The sequence below is a fragment of the Schistocerca gregaria genome, chromosome 2, assembly GCF_023897955.1.
Source record: "Schistocerca gregaria isolate iqSchGreg1 chromosome 2, iqSchGreg1.2, whole genome shotgun sequence".
Taxonomy (NCBI): Eukaryota; Metazoa; Arthropoda; class Insecta; order Orthoptera; family Acrididae; genus Schistocerca; species Schistocerca gregaria.
Genome location: NC_064921.1, coordinates 88,407,603 through 88,428,014, shown reverse-complemented (window position 1 = coordinate 88,428,014; position 20,412 = coordinate 88,407,603). Strand labels below are relative to the sequence as shown.

The window sequence follows — 20,412 nt, the reverse complement described above, 5'->3', positions numbered from 1 at the left end:
CTCCACGCTGCCCTCCAATACTAAATTGGTGATCCCTTGATGCCTCACAACATGTCCTACCAACCGATCCCTTCTTCTAGTCCAGTTGTGCCACAAACTCCTCTTCTCCCAAATTTTATTCAATACCTCCTCATCTGTTATGTGATCTACCCATCTAATCTTCAGCATTCTTCTGTAGCACCACATTTCAAAAGCTTCTATTCTCTTCTTGTCTAAACTATTTATCATCCATGTTTCACTTCCATACATGGCTACACTCCATACAAACACTTTCAGAAACGACTTCCTGACACTTAAATCTATACTCGATGTTAACAAATTTCTCTTCTTCAGAAGTGCTTTCCTTGCCATTGCCAATCTACATTTTATATCCTCTCTACTTCAACCATCATAAGTTATTTTGCTCCCCAAATAGCAAAACTCCTTTACTACTTAAAGTGTCTCGTTTCCTAATCTAATTTCCTCAGCATCACCCGACTTAATTAAACTACATTCCATTATCCTCGTTTTGCTTTTGTTGATGTTCATCTTATACCCTCCTTTCAAGACACTGTCCATTCTGTTCTTCCAAGTTCTTTGCTGTCTCTGACAATTACAATGTCATCGGCGAACCTCAAAGTTTTTATTTTTTCTACATGGATTTTAATACCTACTCCAAACTATTCTTTTGTTTCCTTTACTGCTTGCTCAATATACAGATTGAATGGCATCGGGGAGAGGCTACAACCCTGTCTCACTCCCTTCCCAACCACTGCTTCCCTTTCATGTCCGACGACTTTTATAGCTACCATCTGGTTTCTATACAAATTGTAAATAGCCTTTCGCTCCCTGTATTTTACCCCTGCCACATTCAGAATTTGAAAGAGTATTCCAATCAACATTGTCAAAAGCTTTCTCTAAGTCTACAAATGCTAGAAACGTAGGTTTACCTTTCCCTAATCTTTCTTCTAAGATAAGTCGTAAGGTCAGTATTGCCTCAAGTGTTCCAACTTTTCTACGGAATTCAAACTGATCTTTCCCGAGGTCAGCTTCTACCAGTTTTTCCATTCATCTGTAAAGAATTCGCGTTAGTATTTTGCAGCTGTGACTTATTAAACTGATAGTTCGGTAATTTTCATATCTGTCAACACCGTGCTTTCTTTGGGATTGGAATTATTATATTCTTCTTGAAGTCTGAGGGTATTTCGCCTCTCTCATACACCTTGCTCAACAGATGGTAGAGTTTTGTTAGGTCTGGCTCTCCAACGGCTGTCAGTAGTTCTAATGGTATGTTGTCTACTCCCGGGTCCTTGTTTCGACTCAGGTCTTTCAGTGCTCTGTCAAACTCTTCACGCAGTATCATATCTCCCATTTCACGTTCATCTACATCCTCTTCCATTTCTGTAATATTGTCCTAAAGTACATCGCCCTTGTATAGACCCTCTATACACTCCATCCACCTTTCTCCAAAGGTCTCTTTAATTTTCCTTTTCGCCCCTGTATACCCCTTTAACAAAACTTCCACGAAATTGCACTTCAAAGAAATACAGTATTTGAAAAGCATTATCTGATAATTTGAGAAGTACATGTCATTCAAATGATTTAAGAGCTAAACGAGCAACATACCTCAACTTTTATGTCAAAATTTACGTAATATAACTAATGCTGCACTTAGTACTACGGCTGTGACTATAGGACTCCAGACTACAGCCATGCAAAGTTGAAAATGAGAACTGCTCTTTTTTTCCAGCCTTTGTGTTATACAGGGATTATTTGGAAAGTATGGTTCAAATGGTCACAAAATGGAAACCATAGTGAAAATCAAAAATGTTTTATTTACAACAGTTTGCTACAACACCCAGCTACGTCTCTACATAGTTGCCACTATGACTTACACATTTGTTGTAGCATTGCACCAACTTTCCAATACCTGCACAATAGAAGGCAGACTCCTGCACTTTCTGCCACTTCTCTATGCTGATCAGCAGTTTGTTACCTGTGCCAAAATGTTGTCTTCATAGAAAGCGCTTCATGCAAGCAGATATGAACATCAGAAGGAACCAAGTCCAGGCTGTATGGTGGGTGATCAAACACTTCTCAATGAAAAACACTGCAGCGGCAATGAGGAAAAACACTGCAGGGGCATCCTCATAGCCCTTGCAGTGTGTGGACAAGAATTGCCGTGAAGAAGGAAATGCACGACAGGTACGTTATGTGGGATCGCATGAAATCAGATGAAACCTTGCAACAAGTGTGAATAATTGGCAGGAGACACTGCTGTTCTAAGCATCTTTAAATTCTCACAACTGAAAAGAGTGACATGACTACATCAACAGGTGTACTAGTGACACTGCCCAACATTTGTGGAAAGCTTCACCTGATTTTGTCATCTCCATTTTGCGACCTAGTGGATCTTACTTTCCGAATAGCTCTCATATCTTTCCCTTAGCATGGAGTCTTTCCTTCTCTGACTTGCCTTGTGTGAATCCCCGTGGTTTGTCAGTTCTGTGTGTGGACTTTTGACCTGTGTTGTATTTGTTGTTAGTGGTCGATATGGTCAAGCTATGAATGGGAATTCCTGACATGAACATTCTCTGCAGGCAGTAAGCCCAATCACGCAAGCAAGAGACTAAAGTATCCTGTGTTAAATATAGTTTGTAATTTTTCAAGAACTCTTATCCATTTTCAGGACAGTTTTCATGTTACTTTATTCTTTAAATTAACCTGTAAAATTTGAAAATTGGTAAGCAAAAGTACAAGCACTTTTACTAAAATGGTTTTTGGGAGAGGGTCACGACACCCATGAGACCAATTTCGGCTGCTGGACCAGCATCCAATTTGGTGGAGGGACAAATTTCTTATGAGAGCACTAATGCATATGGCAAATTGCACAGATATAAAATATGATATATTCTTCTTATGTCCCGCTGTGGACATTCTATTATACAGGATGACTAATAGTTAAATCCACAGTTATTGATGATGTAAATAAAATAGAAAGAAACTTCCACATGGGAAAAAATATATTAAAAACAAAGATTCCAAGACTTACCAAGCGGGAAAGCGCCGGCAGACAGGCACAATGAATAAAACACACAAACACACACACAGAATTACTAGCTTTCGCAACCGATGGTTGCTTCTTCAGGAATGAGAGGGAAAGACGAAAGGATGTGGGTTTTAAGGGAGCGGGTAAGGAGTCATTCCAATCCCGGGAGCGGAAAGACTTCCCTTAGGGGGAAAAAAGGACAGGTGTACACTCGCACACACACACACACACACACACACATATCCATCCGCACATACACAGACACAAGCAGACATATTTAGGCAAAGAGTAAGGGCAGAGATGTCAGTCGAGGCGGAAGTACAGAGGCAAAGAAGTTGTTGAAAGACAGGTGAGGTATGAGCGGCGGCAACTTGAAATTAGCGGAGGTTGAGGCCTGGTGGATATCGAGAAGAGAGGATATACTGAAGGGCGAGTTCCCATCTCCGGAGTTCGGGTAGGTTGGTGTTGGCGGGAAGTATCCAGATAACTCTGACGGTGTAACAGTGTGCCAAGATGTGCTGGCCGTGCACCAAGGCATGTTTAGCCACAGGGTGATCCTCATTACCAACAAACACTGTCTGCCTGTGTCCATTCATGCGAATGGACAATTTGTTGCTGGTCATTCACACATAGAAAGCGTCGCAGTGCAGGCAGGTCAGTTGGTAAATCACGTGGGTGCTTCCACACGTGGCTCTCCCTTTGATCGTGTACACCTTCCGGGTTACAGGACTGGAGTAGGTGGTGGTGGGAGGGTGCATAGGACAGGTTTTACACCGGGGGCGGTTGCAAGGATAGGAGCCAGAAGGTAGGGAAGGTGGTTTGGGGATTTCATAGGGATGAACCAAGAGGTTACGAAGGTTAGGTGGACGGCGGAAAGACACTCTTGGTGGAGTGGGGAGGATTTCATGAAGGATGGATCTCATTTCGGGGCAGGATTTTAGGAAGTCGTATCCCTGCTGGAGAGCCACATTCAAGGTCTGATCCAGTCCCGGGAAGTATTCTGTCACAAGTGAGGCACTTTTGGGGTTCTTCTGTGAGAGGTTCTGGGTTTGAGGGGATGAGGAAGTGGCTACTCCAAATCCCATGCCACTTTCCTAGACGAAGCCTCCATCTGTCCAATGGCCAGCTTCACACATCCGTCCACATCAAACCCAACAACAAGCAACAGTACCTCCATTATGACAGCTGCCACCCATTCCATATCAAACGGTCCCTTCCCTACAGCCTAGGCCTTCGTGGCAAACGAATCTGCTCCAGTCCTGAATCCCTCGACCATTACACCAACAACCTGAAAACAGCTTTCACATCCCGCAACTACCCTCCCGACCTGGTACAGAAGCAGATAACCAGAGCCACTTCCTCATCCCCTCAAACCCAGAACCTCTCACAGAAGAACCCCAAAAGTGCCCCACTTGTGACAGAATACTTCCCGGGACTGGATCAGACCTTGAATGTGGCTCTCCAGCAGGGATACGACTTCCTAAAATCCTGCCCCGAAATGAGATCCATCCTTCATGAAATCCTCCCCACTCCACCAAGAGTGTCTTTCCGCCGTCCACCTAACCTTTGTAACCTCTTGGTTCATCCCTATGAAATCCCCAAACCACCTTCCCTACCCTCTGGCTCCTATCCTTGCAACCGCCCCCGGTGTAAAACCTGTCCTATGCACCCTCCCACCACCACCTACTCCAGTCCTGTAACCCGGAAGGTGTACACGATCAAAGGGAGAGCCACGTGTGAAAGCACCCACGTGATTTACCAACTGACCTGCCTGCACTGTGACGCTTTCTATGTGTGAATGACCAGCAACAAACTGTCCATTCGCATGAATGGACACAGGCAGACAGTGTTTGTTGGTAATGAGGATCACCCTGTGGCTAAACATGCCTTGGTGCACGGCCAGCACATCTTGGCACACTGTTACACCGTCAGAGTTATCTGGATACTTCCCGCCAACACCAACCTACCCGAACTCCGGAGATGGGAACTTGCCCTTCAGTATATCCTCTCTTCTCGATATCCGCCAGGCCTCAACCTCTGCTAATTTCAAGTTGCCACCGCTCATACCTCACCTGTCTTTCAACAACTTCTTTGCCTCTGTACTTCCGCCTCGACTGACATCTCTGCCCTTACTCTTTGCCTAAATATGTCTGCTTGTGTCTGTGTATGTGCGGATGGATATGTGTGTGTGTGTGTGTGTGTGTGTGTGTGTGTGTGTGTGTGTGTGTGCGTGTGTGCGTGCGAGCGCGCTAGTGTACACCTGTCCTTTTTTTCCCCCTAAGGGAAGTCTTTCCGCTCCCGGGATTGGAATGACTCCTTACCCTCTCCCTTAAAACCCACATCCTTTCGTCTTTCCCTCTCCTTCCTGAAGAAGCAACCATCGGTTGCGAAAGCTAGTAATTCTGTGTGTGTGTTTGTGTGTTTTGTTCATTGTGCCTGTCTGCCGGTGCTTTCCCGCTTGGTAAGTCTTGGAATCTTTGTTTTTAATATATAAATCCACAGTTAGATACACGACAGTTGAATCTAACTGTGTGTTAGTATTTTCCTGGTTTTCTTTCGGTTTGTATAAAACCTAAATGAGGTGGACATGCTTATCCAGCCACTAATGCCCATATGAGCAAGAGTGGCTGAATATATTATATTCACTTTTGTATGTGTGTCTCCTAAACTATAAATTTTAAAAACAAAGATTCCAAGACTTACCAAGCGGGAAAGTGCCGGTAGATAGGCACAATGAATAAAACACACAGTGTACCAGTTTGCAGCTTATATTATAAAATTGAATAATATCTGTGGGGCCTGAAGCAACAGCAGATTTGAAATGTTCTCGCATGGTGCGGTGCACTACTGCACAAGGTGCAGTTCAAGAGTTTGCTACATAGCTCCCACCCAATACTCTTACATAAAGGAAGAGGGAAGTTCAAAACCCAAGGATGCAAACCTCCCCAGACAAAAAAAAAGGCGATGGGAAACTGTCACGTAGCAAGTAATGTTATCAACACATCAGTAGCCTCTTAGTTAGGGCCACTCCCCAAAACTGTGCCTGTCTATGACAAATAGGTTGCTTTTATGATGTAAATAGTCTTAGTTCACATCATATTTAGAATGCGCTAATCTGAAATAACAGACACACATTTGTAACAAGCATTCAATTCACCACCCTCAGTATTTTGCAGATGCAGTTAAGCCACACAAAATCAATTTAATAGTCAATATTTTGGAATACTAGTGAAGTATAGCTTTCTCGATACACTCTAAATGAATTTATCCTTTGCTGGCTTACTACTTCTTTTCCATAGCTGCCAAAGTTTCTACTGATGCACACAGACACTTGTGGAATGGATTGCTTTTGGCTATGGCATGTTCTGTAACTGAGTTATCCATGACCTTACAGAAAATGATACCTCAGAACTGGAGGTACATATTTTCTGAGTGCTAAACAAAACAAAGATTTTGAAAACAGAAACAGTTCACAATATATTCTAACAAAATCTCAGCCAGATTTTTCACATTTTCTATTTTGAATACAATACACATACAGCTACTAAACAAGTAAAAAGTTACACATTTATTTATTGGTTTAAATTAAATACATTTTTTGCAAGAAAGGATACATATCACCATGAAGAGCATGGTACACTGACACGTTTAGATGTCTAAGCCAAACACCAAACTTTTGCATAAATACAAACCACACTTTTTTCCAGGACAGAGAAGTGATTATATGTGCAACAACAAGCACTCATGTCCCAAATTATCAATGAATCATTTATCTGATAAATTTATTTATGAAACAGTTGACGAGAATGCCATTTATTTTACACTAAAGTAGTGTGTGTATATCTTGTTTAATAAAACAGTTTCCACTCATAATCAAAACATATGTAAGCTTAACTTTTAAAATTAATGTTTGTAATTGTCTCCCAGCACACACAAAATGAAATCGGTGGGCATCAATTACCATAAAATTCATGGTCACAAGAAACTAACAGTGTTTAAAAGATTTGTCAAGCACAGAAGACACTCATGTGGCTGAAATGCACCCACTGCACATGGGTTCTACTTAATTAGTTAACTTATCTAATACACATGTCAAGTTTATTAACTTTTTAATTAAACTTAGTTCCTTTTTGTTGTTTTTTCATTATTATATCTGCAAATGCGGAGGTCAAAAACTAATTATAATCAGAAATGATGTTGAACAGTTCGCGTCCCATAAAAAAAAAATGGTCTTATCAGGTCTGGTAACTATTTTATTACAAAAATATAATTATGAAAACAAAATAAAAGATAAAAAAACAATTATGTATTTGCTGACCATAAGTTTCTCATAAAAACAATTGTCACAATTACACAGTTAATTGAGTAATTTATGAAAGATAATTGCTTCTTTATATTACGTACAAAAACAATGCTGTGTTTACAAACAATTGACAAAATCAGAGCAATTATAAATACATTTATATGCACAAGTAGCACTTAAGTTTGTAAGAGAGCAGAATCGTCGAATGTTCACTGTAGACAGTCTGCATGAATAATTCATGACTATACATATTTTAATCTCTTAAAAGGATAAGGATTACACTGACACTCCAAAACTGCCACACTGTAAGATTTCAAGACACGCTGTCAGAACTTCACAGTCCCGTTTCCTGTGTTTCTCTACACAAGATGCAGGCTTTGGGTCCAAATCAGACACACCAACATTAAAAATATACTTCTGTAAATCAAGATCACTTATCACATGCTTTGTAGGAAGCAAAGGTACACCATTCAAATTTCCCTCAAACCGCTGAAATGCAAGCATAACTGAACAATCTTTGGCAGTGGTCGCTAGTAGGTAACGCTGGAGTGGTGTTCGACCACAAATATTTCCCCCCACTAATTCTTGCAGGTAGTCATACTCTCCATGGTGCTTGTTGGTGATATAGTCCCAGTAGACACAGTCTGCCCCAATCTGTTCCAGTTGTTGAACATTAAGGACACGAGCCAGGATGCTATTTTCTGGTAAAGGCACTGCAGACCAATCACAAGATTTTGGTGGCAGCAGTGAAGTGACAGCTGCTATCAGTGCTGATGGTACACGTTCTCCTTTTTTCTGGAGTGGTTCTAGTTCACCAACTAAGGGATTAGCCATAGGTCGTTTTGATACTTCGAGGCTGCATGTTAATACGTCCCAAACAAGTGCGCACATTTTTTTCACTAACCATTTGACAGAATTCTTCCCATCTCTATCACCAACCCATTCTCTCAAGACCAGCTCGAGGCGGTCTGTACCTTCATCTCCATCACCATACACCAGGACACCATCACGGAAGATCTTCAGATTGTTCTGTGGGGAAGCCAGAAGTGATTCAAGAGCATGATGTGCTCGGCCTGCATCCCCAGAAAACAGATCCAGTGGGCAATAGTGGCTGAGTTTCTGAATAGTGCCCTTTCGGAGTTTCAGGAACTGGTTAAGGCAAAAAGTGCAACGTGGAAGATGGCGATCTGCTTCTGGTACCCACCCTTGTTTCGGTTTTACCTCAAGGCAGAAAGTGGGAGTACAATGAGGCATTGAAACAGGGGATAAAGTTGGAGGAAGCAGTGCATAATCGGGAAACAACATTCCATACGTCAGACAAGGATGGCTGTATATGCCTTTGTGATTTCGGTGCGAGGGTCGGTGAGAATGTAATGCCCCCTCAAGTTGTTCAACTTCTCTTTGATCCAACACAACTACTGCTGGTGGCTGAATATAGGCTTCACCCAGCAAAGGTACCATAACCATTCGACAAAACAATGCTTCTCTTGAAGCAATATCAATATGCACATCTGTGGTTGAATCTGTATGGTTGACATAATGATCAGAATCGTGCTTGCGTAATCTCAACACACATCGTTGCTGAGGAAGTGAAAGCACTAGATTGGCATTGCCTTCGCCCCGATACTGCCATTCAGTATCTCTCAATGTAAGAACTTTCTCATTAATATCTGTGAAAAAGAACAATGCAAATAAATAATTTTTGTATTCAGATTTATCATACTTCTAAACAAGATTACACTCATAATAATAATTTAAAAAATCAGTAAATTACACACCAAACAGATCAATGACTCTTAAAAATTTTCGAAGTTAGTTACATTAACTGAAAAACTAGCTAACTAACTAACTACATGACTATGTAAATGTCATTTATTTACTCAAGATAGCAAAGAGTGAAAATATTGAACTTTAGTACAGCTCAGATGTTTCTTATCAAATAAATGACAATTAAATCCTATGAACATAAACTGATTCACATTTCACTATTATCTGAATAAACAGCAACAGCAAAAACACTTTGCTGAAAATGATTATGTCCACAGACAATTACTTATTTCCATTAACATCCAAAGGTAGATAAAGACCACTTATGACAATGCAAAAAGTTCACAACGTATTATCGGAATACTGACCAGTATTATCTCAAAAAAAAAAGTTTGTTACTGCTGATAGTAAAAGCAATGACACAATCCTAGCTTTTGAAACTATTAATTCTTTCCTTGGAGAGGGACAAATGGGAAAGGCTAAACAAGAAGCCTAGGTGAGAGGGAGCCACCTGTAGTGAGTACAAAGTTAGAGATGAGCAGTGTATACGTAACAACCAGATCTGTAAGCAGCAGTAGTATACACAAACAGAAATAAAGAAAAATTGTATAACAGATACTGTAAAATTAATTCAATATTCAGAATATGGGAAAATTATCATCATAATAATTCACATTAACATAATTTGACACGTTGTGTGTAAAAATTGGATTAGAATGAACGTATTGGGAGTTATCAAAGATGGAGGGTAGACCTGCAACTTTCTCTGACACCTCACCTTCATCTTTGTATATTTTCAGCGTCGCTACAGATGGGTTCCTCTCATTTGAGTGACTTCCTTTTAAATTTTCCCCACCCTATCATTCTCTCCTCAGGGAAAGAACTAACAGTAGCAAAAGCTAGGACTATGTTGTCACTTTTACTTTTATACTCGTATCAACAGTACTAAGCATTTCAGCACCTGAAAGTAAGTAACAGTAAGCAATTTCCCCTATATGTGGTTCATGACAAGAGCAGTCTAGAAGTAGTCAAAGTGGTTCTATGAACTCTCTGCCCAACACACTAATGTGGTCTGCAAAGTAATCACATAGATGTAATTATAGGTGTCTCACCAATCACCTTACTTCAGCATAATTTCTAACCTGTAAGCTGTTTCTTCATGTTTGGGAAGAAGAATCATGGGGCCCAAGTTGGGCAAATAGAGGGGAGGGGAGTGTAGTGGCAGTACATATGGTTTTGCAACTAAAATTCGAAACTAATGTGCTAGCATGTTGCGATGAGCAAGGTTGTTGACAATATTGAAGTTAGTTCTAAAAATAAAGGTCACACACTCTCCAAATCCAAACCAGTCCAGTATTCCACTGTATTATTACCAGTGATCATTATTACTTTTTCTAATAAGTCTATGAAGACACCCTGTGTACCTCAACAAATTGATTTTCTGGCTCAGATTTACTTTTCTTATAGTAGATTCAGCAGAAGCAGGATATTGGGGTCATCATCAAATGCCTATCATTGCAGTTGTTCTGGAATTTCTTTTGTACTCCCCAAGTCTGAAACAAACCTTCATGTGACTATTTGTGCTATACTTCGTTGACTTTCAACATCCTTTTCTTTCTTTCTTTTTTTGTCCTATCTGGTACAGTCCACACACACTTCAGCATTATTATACGGTTGCACAAGTGGTTTGAAGGCAATCTTCTTTCCAGACTGACTGCATTTTACCAATACAGTTCTAATGAAATTAAGCCTCCCACTGCCTTTATCAAAAACTGTGCCTATGTGATCATTCGATTTTGCATCCCCACAAATTTCTACAAGACAGCTTATGCCAGTTGTGACACACTGATATTTTTGTCATAGGGTACAACCGTTTGTCCACAATAATTTGATGATTGGCACTGTGGCTGTTGGGAACGGCCGTGCCCCCACATAATATCTGACAAAGGGAAAGGAGCAGTGAGGGGAAGGCAGCGTCAGCTGCTTGCAGCGTGCTGGCAACACTACCCATGTTTTGCGCTTAACATGAAATCATAGGCGGTACTCGTAAAAGCCTTGCCCACTAAAGTGACACTTTTGTCAGATCAGAAATCATCTAATTTGTTTACAAATTCATGCTCTAGAGTTTTACCTGTAACTTACGTATTATTTATACATCAAAAACAGTGAAAAATGAATGTAGATGAGTATTCAACTTATCAACACTATCAATCGAAAGTAAAAAACTGATTTTTGAAATCTGTTTGCACATCGCATTTATTAAATGCAGACAGCAGCAATGTTTAAAAAGTTTTATTAACTGTGCCTGAAAGAACTGTCAAAATGATGTTCATTACAGATCACTGCCATTTGTGTTTGTTTCAAGATCACCACCAGCACTTCAGGGCATGGTATAGATAACTTCATTGATGGCCATTTCCATTATTACATCTTGTGTCCAGTACTCTTGCGCCAGCTCCTGCACATTCCTGCAGTAATCTTGCCAACCCTTTGCATTAATTGAAAGGACAGCTGCATTAGGAAGATACTGCAGTCTTTCATTCGACATGTCACCATTGACATTGTTTTCTCTGAAATTGTATTTATTTTGAACTATGTCAATTCTATCGGATTTAGGTCACAGTCATAGGGCAGTAAACATACTACTTTGTTGCCTCTGCCCTCAGCAGTTCTAGTCATGATGTACACTTTCGTGGCTGGTTTGTTTTCTTTATTGTAGCTAACAGCTTCCTCATTGAGGTGTTGCAGTTTATTTGTCCATTTTGAAACCACTCTAACATCGTAATCCTGAAACCACATTTATTAGGTATTCTGTTGAACTTCTTGCTGTGGTATGGCACATTACCCTTACAGTCACAGAATCGGTTTGAATATTACGAATGACTATATCTGCAACCCTGATTTGCAAGTTAGTGTAAAGAGTTTCTTGCATGAAACTTCCTGACAAATTAAAACTGTGTGTTCTAGTCTCAGCCCAGCTCGCAGTTTTAATTTGTTAGAAAGTTTGAAAGCAGTGTACACTATTTTGTAGAAGTTCTTCTTAAACTTACAGAAGTTGTGTGTGTTCAGTACCAGTGCGAAAGTATCTTTGTTGAAAAGGAGAGTGGAACAAAGACAGATGGGTTGAAACAAACGTACCGTTGCAACCTCTAAACACACAATTGGCACCATCAGTTGAGGAACAGCGGAATGAGTTCAGCAACAAATTTGTTCCACCAAAAGGCAAAGTAGAATGGCAATACAGATGACTTGAAATTTAATTTTACCGTAAACATAAATGCATTATATTTTTGATAAAAGTAGTAAATAACTTCTTCCAAAAATCAAAGAGAAACTAAGAGGCAGTCTCTTGGTGGGATACTGCATTGCATTTTTGTTTCCTGTTATTGAATACTTGATTACACAATAGACGAGATGTTTGAAATTTGCATATGACATCCCCAAAGTTTTTAATCTAAGTGGCGTCCTCTGATTTCAATTAATTGAATAGTGTTTCTTGGTAATATCAATATGCACTTCTCTAATATTTTTTGTTTTTATTTTATTTTTATGTTTCATCACGATTTTTATTCATTGATAATGAAGGAACAACAGTGGCGACTGCTCTGGTTTTTAAGAATAACTACACTTCTGTGCGGCAAGTTCCTCAAACGAATTTGCTCCAGTAGCCTGAAGAAGTAAACTTGAGTGAAACTTACTTATTGGTGGATCCAAGCCTTTTGTAATACTTCGCATCTAGGGGCAGCTTGACCCTGGCAACACTTTGAGACAAATGGATATTTTGCAAGTGGTACAGATTTACTCAACTTCTGGCAGCACTAGTGAAATTGTCAACTTATCAGGACTGTTCAACAAAGACAGACCGATTTTTTTCCTGTATCTTCCAAGATAATTTCTTTTACTGTACCATGAATATTTGAAAAGAGTGAGTTTTTATGTATAATGTCCATAGGTGGTGGCATCATCATCACCACCACCATCACCATAACCATCACCTCGGTAGGTTGGTAGTAATGCTCCATTTTGTAGACACACTTTCCACTTTGAATACCAAACAATGAAGATGACACGATGAGAGCAGTATGGCACAACAAAATTCTGTATTTGTTTACACCATAAAGCCACTGAAACTTACAAAAAGCTGCAGAAAGCATATGGCGAAGATGCACTACCTTGTGCAACAGTGATAGGTGGCCCAGGGACTTCAAACAAGGCCAACTTCTGTATGTTAAGGAGGTTGGGCCTGGTGTTTCGGCTTCTGCTGTGAGTGAAGTCAACATCAACAAAGCTACTGTGGTAGTTCAAAAGGATTGGCGGGTAACATTAACTTCAGTGAAGTGTTGGGGATTCCATGTGACAGTTTCTTTAAGATTAAGCATGATCATCTCCATGTGACATGTTTGTGCCTGTTGGGTACCATGTCTGTTAACTACCAAACAAATGGCTGAGTGAATGTAGACAAGTCGTGAGGTGCTGTGTCCCTTTGCTGATGGAGGGGTTATGTTTGTGGAATCTATTATAAATGGTGACGAGTCATGGCTGCATCATTATGATCCTGAAGGAAAATGAGACAGCAAACTGTGGAAATCACCAGGTTCTTCAACACTAAAAGACAAAAAGACATTCTATTTGCAGGAAAACTCATGGTGATCCCATTTTTTGACTGCCATGGAAAGATTTACTAGCATGCAGTTCCCCTTCACACTACTGCTACAGCAGCACACTACACATCAGCATTGGCTAAACTGAGGAAGCACACTGTAAGGAAATGACCAGACCTTTCTCGGACTGGGTTATGACTTCATCAGGACAATACAAATCAAGTTGTACAGTTTCTGGCTCACATAAACATTAACTGAGTACCGTATCTGCCTTATAGCCCTGATCTCTCATCTTGTCCTTTTTTTATTCCCATAACTAAAGGCAAAGCACGAGGCATTAGATTTGAAAACTCTTAAGCAGTTCTCAAGAAAAGTGAAGTGATTCTCAAGGACCTAACAAAAAACGGCCTGCACCATGTGTTTGAGGACTGGCAGAGACATCATAAAAAGTGTATCGAGTAGGAGCAGAGTACTTTGAGAAAGATAATGTGAACACTGAAATGGAGGAGTCAACATTTATGGGAAAAAATCAGTATTTGTTTATCAGCCCTCATATGTTTTTCATTTTAAGGTGAGCACAATTTTACATTACTGAAGATTTAAAACACATGGCTAATCTTTGCACCACATTGAAAACTGCCAGCTTTTTCAGATTGCACAGTGTTATAACTGCAACATCTGCAACAAGTCTAGGGTTCCTATTAATATTGTCTGCCATTTCATTAATACCAATTTTGTCTGTCAACTCGTCAATATGCAGCATGAATAGCAAGGAAGCCAAAAAAGCACACCTTGGGTACACAATATGTTGCTTCTACATCTAAGGATGACAATCCGTCCAAGAAGACAGTCTAGTCACAAATTTGGTATGAACTGACTACACTGATCCACAACTGTCAGGATGTTGTGTGAGAAAAGTGTAAATCACAATATTATGAAAAGGAAAGTTGCTACTCACCATATAGTGGAGATGCCGAGTCGCAGATAGGCAACACAAAAAGACTGTCAAAAATTCAAAAATAAATCACACACACACACACACACACACACACACACACACACACACACACACACACACACGTGTTGTTTCAGATGCCTGAGACTGCAGAGAGAGAGAGAGAGAGAGAGAGAGAGAGAGAGAGAGAGAGAGAGAGAGAGAGAGAGAGAGAGAGAGAGAGATCTATTTTTGATGAAGGCTTTATTGGCCGAAAGTTCTGTTTGTGTAATACTGTTACATTCCATCCTGGATTTTCCACTGTTTGAAAAGTGCAAGTCAGCTTCCACATGACATTAAATTTTATCAATTTCAGCTGCTTCCAAATACCACTAGCACCAACCAACTTATTTGGGGTGGGGGGAGGAGGGGAGGGGTAGTTCAGCATTTCTGATTTTGTTTTCCCATCCTCAATTTCAGTTTGTGTTATTCACAAAGCCTAGACATTGGTGCAACTGACAGTCTTAAAACTGACGGGATTTCTGTGGGCTTTATAAGAGTGTTGATAATATTTATAAGCCAACAAGAGATGGAAGACAAGACAGCTAAAAACAGGGATGTGGAGAAAGGTCAGTAAAATATGCCATAGAGAAACGGAGGTCCACAACTAAAAATTAAATGTCGTTTGCCATATTGCTACAACAGATAAAAAGTAAAATGTGGCCAACATCCCGAGCGTTGTTCGCTAAAACGTCTGATGAATCAGACAACAAACACAAACAGGAATGCAAGCACTTAAAGAAAAGGGCATTCTGTCAGAGAATGTGCAATGGGCACAAAGTGCGGGGGGAAGCACAGCTTAACAAATGGAGATGGCTAAAGAGACAGTGCCCAATGCGCAAACTAGTTAATATGATCTCCTCGTGACAAGAAGGCCAAGAGGAGGTCGTTCAAGCTGCTGGGAGAGGCTTAATAGCCCGGAGCTTGTTCCCATGAAGGGAGGACCAGTGGTAACACCAAAGTGACACCAACTGCTGACAAATGGCAACACAGATATCATCAGAGGTAATATAAGAACTAGCAGGCTGAGGTACGAGGATTGCAGCATTGGCAGCAGCAACAGCGGCCTTGTTTCCTGTCAGACTGATGTGACCAGGAACACACACAAAAATGACACTGACTCCATCAAGAGTGAGCAAGTGAGAGCTTTTCTGGATCCGTTGCACTACGGGATGGACAATGTGTGGCACACAGAGGCTTTGAAGGGCACTGAGAGAGTCAGAGCAAATGATGCAATTGAAAAGCCTGTGTCACCAGATGTACTGCGTGGCTTGATACAGGGCAAAAAGCTCTGCTGTAAATACTGACCAGTATTCCGGAAGCCGGTACAAAAAAACATCGGTGCCAATGGTGAAGGTACACCCGACACCATAGTCAGTCCGAGAGCCATCAGTGTGCACGAAGGTACTATTGTGAAATTCCATGGGAAGGTCATGAAACTTAAGGCGATTGAGTGAAGCTGGAGTAGTGTCCCTAGGTAATGAAAGTGAACACAGGCTGCCGAATGAAGCCAAGATGGTGAAGGTTCACACCCACTGTGAAAGTTGCAGGTAGTGTGAAGTTAAGCTGCTGCAGCAATAGCCGAAAGCTAATAAAGGAGGTAGCAGAGCAAAGGGAAGCACAATTACTGGTGATCAAAGGAGTCATCGAAGAAGGAGGCATAGGATGGGTGGCCACGCGTGGCAGACAAACAGCATGCCTATCTGCTGAGGAGAAAAACACGGCGGTAGGACAGCAGCGTCTGCATACACTCTCAACCAGGCTATGTAAAATGCGCCAGTGACCAAACGGATGCCACGACGGTGGATCATATTGAGATAGCGTAAGAGGGACAGATGTGCAGATGCATAAATGAAGCACCCATAGTCTAGTTTCGAATAGACACAAGGGGCTGGTACAGATGGAGGAGGGTGGTTCGATCTCCATCCCAAGGAGTACCATTGAAGAGACAGGACGTTGAGGGATCACATACAGGGGGCTGCCTTGGTGGGAGAAACCAGCTGTGCCACCATAAATTCATATACATTAGTTTTGTCAGTGAAAAATGATGTTCCATGAGTGAAGATGATTGAGACATTGCTGAAGACGCCGCTCAATGAGACAGGTCCGTGGAGAACTGTAACAGATGGCAAAATCATCAACAAAAAGGGAGCTGGAGATGCCCAGCAGGAGCATGTTGTATGGTTAACAGCAAAGAGGATGACCCTCAGAACGGAACCCTGAGGCACACCATTTTCCTGGATAAAGGTGTCCGACAAGGCAGAACACACATTTGTCTTGAGGACTCGGTCTTTTAAAAATCCCTCAAGAAATTGGGGCAGGCAGCCATGGAAACCCACTTGTAGAGAGTACAGAGGATACCAGTCCTCCAGATTGATAAACACAGCCACAGTCGGGGATTTCTGCAAAAAACCATTCATGAAATGGGTGGACAAAGTGACAAGTTGGTCAACTGCAGAACGGCATGCTCGAAATCCACACTGTTGTGGTTATTGAATTGTGAGAATTGAGCCACCAAAGCAGCTAGGCACGAATCATACATTCCATCACCTTGCAAACACAGCTGGTGAGAGAAATGGGCAGCAGTTAGAAGGATGGTGTTTGTCCCTACTGGGCTTAGGTATGGGTATGACAGTGACATCACTCCAGCATCTGGGAAATGTGCCCTCTGCCCAGATGCGGTTGTACTATTAAGCAGAAAATGCTTGCCCGCAAGACAAAAGTACTGCAACATCTGAATGTGAGCAGCATCTGGCCCTGGGGCAGAGGATCGGGATGAAGTAAGAGCAAGATCTAGCTGCCTCATAGTAAAGCTGGCACTGTAACACTCACGATTCTGAGAAGAGAAAGGTACCGCCCCGACCTGCTTCCGCTTGTTTCAGATGGAGGAAGGCAGGGAGATAGTGGGTGGAGCTCGAAATCTCTGCCAAATGGCGGCCCAAGGTGTTGAAGATAGCAATAGGTTCCCCAACTACACTGTCTGCTACTGTCAGGCCGGAAATTGGCAAATGGATCTTGGCCCCAGAGATCTGCTGGAGGTTGGTCCACATGGCAGAGGAAAGGGTGGAGCTGTTACAGCTAGCTTTTTTGCTATCCTGAAGAATATGACAACACTTTGCACGCATCTGTTTGTAGTGAATGCAGTTAGCCATTGTAGGACTGCAGTTAAAAACACGAAGGGCACATCTCTGTGCGCTAATTACATTGCGTTACACCTCAGTCCACCATGGGACCAGAACATGGTACAGTAAAGAGGAGGTGTGAGGAATAGAATGTTCTGCATTGGTAAACACAACATTTGTAAGATGTTCCACCTGATCATCACAACTGGGGACATGTTTGTCAAAGGTTGCCAGAGAGAAGTAAAGCCTCCTGTTGGCCTGAGTAAGGTGCCATTTGGATGTGCACGTAGGTGAGGTGCGAGTCAGCAAACGGATAACACACGGGAAATGGTCGCTTGAGTGCACATCAGAGGGAATGGATCACTCAAGACGATGGGCAAGCTTGGCAGTGCAGAAGGATAAGTCCAAATGGGAATAGGTGTGTGTTGAGTGTGAAAGGAACGTGGGTGCTCATTTGTCAAGCTACAGGAGGTGAAGTTGGTTGAGAAGGTCAGCCTAGAGGGCATCTCTCTTTACAGATTCGGGGAGAACCCCATAGGGCATGGTTCGCATTAAAGTCAAACAGAAAAAAAGGGGTGAGGCTGCTGGCCAATAAGCTGGAGTAAGTATGCTCTGGTGGCATTGAATGACAGAGGGATGTAAACGGTACAAAGAGAAAAGGACAAGTGAGGAAGAAAAAGGTAAACTGCAACAGTTTGAAGACTTTTGGGTAGTCAGGGTGATCGGTTGACTATGAATGTCATCCCTTATGAGCAGCAAGACTCCCCCCATGAGATGGAATGCCAACCTCAGGCAAAGGTCAATACGGACCGGGAAGAAATGCGGGAACTCTAAACACTCATGAGGATGCAATTTCGATTGCAGAGAACAAGTGGATGCTGCAATTCTAGGAGCAGCCATAAATCCTCTTTGTTGGATCAAAGGTCACGAAAGTTCCATTGGAGGAGAGTCATGACAAGGAAAATATAAAGGAGTGCCACATTGGTGGCTGCCAAGTGTAGCATTCTAAGACTTGCTGCTACAGGGAACAGAGGCAAGAAGTCCTGTTCTATGAGGTTTTCCGCAGCATTGGCATTATTCTGCTGTGGGCCTGCAAAGTCTAGCGCACTAAAACGGTTGGTGGTGCGCACCGTCGACATGAAGGTTAGCCAGGCAAGAGTAACATGTGGCAACAACATCGAAGAGGATCTTTGAGTCACTAAGGAGAAGACCGTTTGCCTTTGTTTGATTTCTTGGAGACTTTCTGGTTAGCAGAGGAAGACTCAGATGTTGGGTGGCTGGAGGGATGTAGGAAGTCTTAACGAGGGTATTCCTTCTGTCCTTTCTGGCCTGCCTGATGTGTAGCTGGTGACTTCACCCCATGAGGTATAAGTTTGGTGGTGTATTGCACAGCTGGAGAAGGAGATGGGGACACTACCATAATGATGTGAGATTTCACAACCTCAGGGCTAAATTTGGGGTCACATGTCTGCATGGCCATGTACTGTACATGCCAGATGATAGAACGCAGCGTCCCCGACTAGCCTACAACTTACTAGCGACCGGGTAAGACACTTTCCTTCACCAGGATCTCCTAGAGGGCGCGCTCGTTGAATACACGGGACAATCGCGGGAGGATGTGGCATTGTCGCCATTGCAGTTTATGTAGCAGGGAGAAGGAGGTGGAAAATCAGTTTTGAGTATCCCTGCCACAGGTTACACATTTGGCTGGGAGTCAACAGGACTCTACTGTGGTTGTAATGACGAAGCTGATAGCAGTGCATCGGGTTTGGAATATATGGTCTGACACTGGTAACTTCATAACCTTCTTTGATATTTGACAGAAGAACCATTCTATCAGAAGTGAGAAAGAGAGTGCGTGTGAGCACTAAGGAGCCATCTACTTTTTTTCATCACTCAATGGACGGCAATGACACTCCTCCCAGAGAGGTACGTTTGGATTTCTAACTCGGTCAGACCATTGAGCAGCCTAGTGTAAATAACACCATGGGAATAATTCAGTGTCCTATGGGTCTCAACACCAACAGGATAGCCATGGACGAGCATAGCTGCAAGCAATTGTTGTGCTTGACAATCAAAAGTAGTCTCCAAAAGCAAAGTACCATTGTGTAAGTGACAGCAGGTTTCACAGGGCTAGCAATGGCACGAACACCTTTCTGAATAATAGAGAGATTGACCATTGCGAAGGACTGAGCGACTTCAGTACAGGAAACCATGAGGAACCTCGGTGCATTTGGGAGAGTCTTTGAATTGATAGCCTCATTCTGTTTAGGTTTCGCAGACATTGACAGAAGCGTGGCTCACTGCGAGAAAATTACCCTTGATTGCCAGTGTGTCTGATGGCACATTCCTCCTAACTGGGTGGGGGGGGGGGGCCTTTCAGAAAGGGGCACACCTGCCTTAGGTGATTGATTGTTCACACTTCAGATCATATCTCCTGAACACTTGATGGAGGGATCAATCGGCAATTTGGAAAGGTAGTAGCTCAGGAAATCACCCCTTCCTGGGCTTGCCCTGTACCAAAGGGATATGTGAAAACCCTGCCAGTCAACCCAGGGCTGAGAACCAAGTCACCTGTTACTATTCAGATGCCTGGG

General features: G+C 42.1%; 2 protein-coding genes across 4 annotated transcripts in view; both read right to left on the bottom strand.

Moving 5' to 3' along the window:
* Positions 1–7,607: 7,607 nt before the first annotated feature.
* LOC126335644 (inositol-pentakisphosphate 2-kinase-like) lies at positions 7,608–8,792 on the bottom strand. The gene has a single exon (XM_049999101.1). The coding sequence runs from the start codon at positions 8,790–8,792 to the stop codon at positions 7,608–7,610; it is 1,185 nt and encodes a 394-aa protein (XP_049855058.1).
* Positions 8,793–8,911: 119 nt separating this feature from the next.
* The window catches only part of LOC126336385 (cell division cycle protein 23 homolog), a 121,404-nt gene continuing 109,903 nt past the window's right edge, over positions 8,912–20,412 (bottom strand). For all 3 annotated transcript variants that reach the window (XM_050000006.1, XM_050000007.1, XM_050000008.1), the window contains one exon: positions 8,912–9,001. The gene's annotated coding sequence lies outside the window, so the exon portion shown is untranslated. The remainder of the gene's footprint in view (positions 9,002–20,412) is intronic.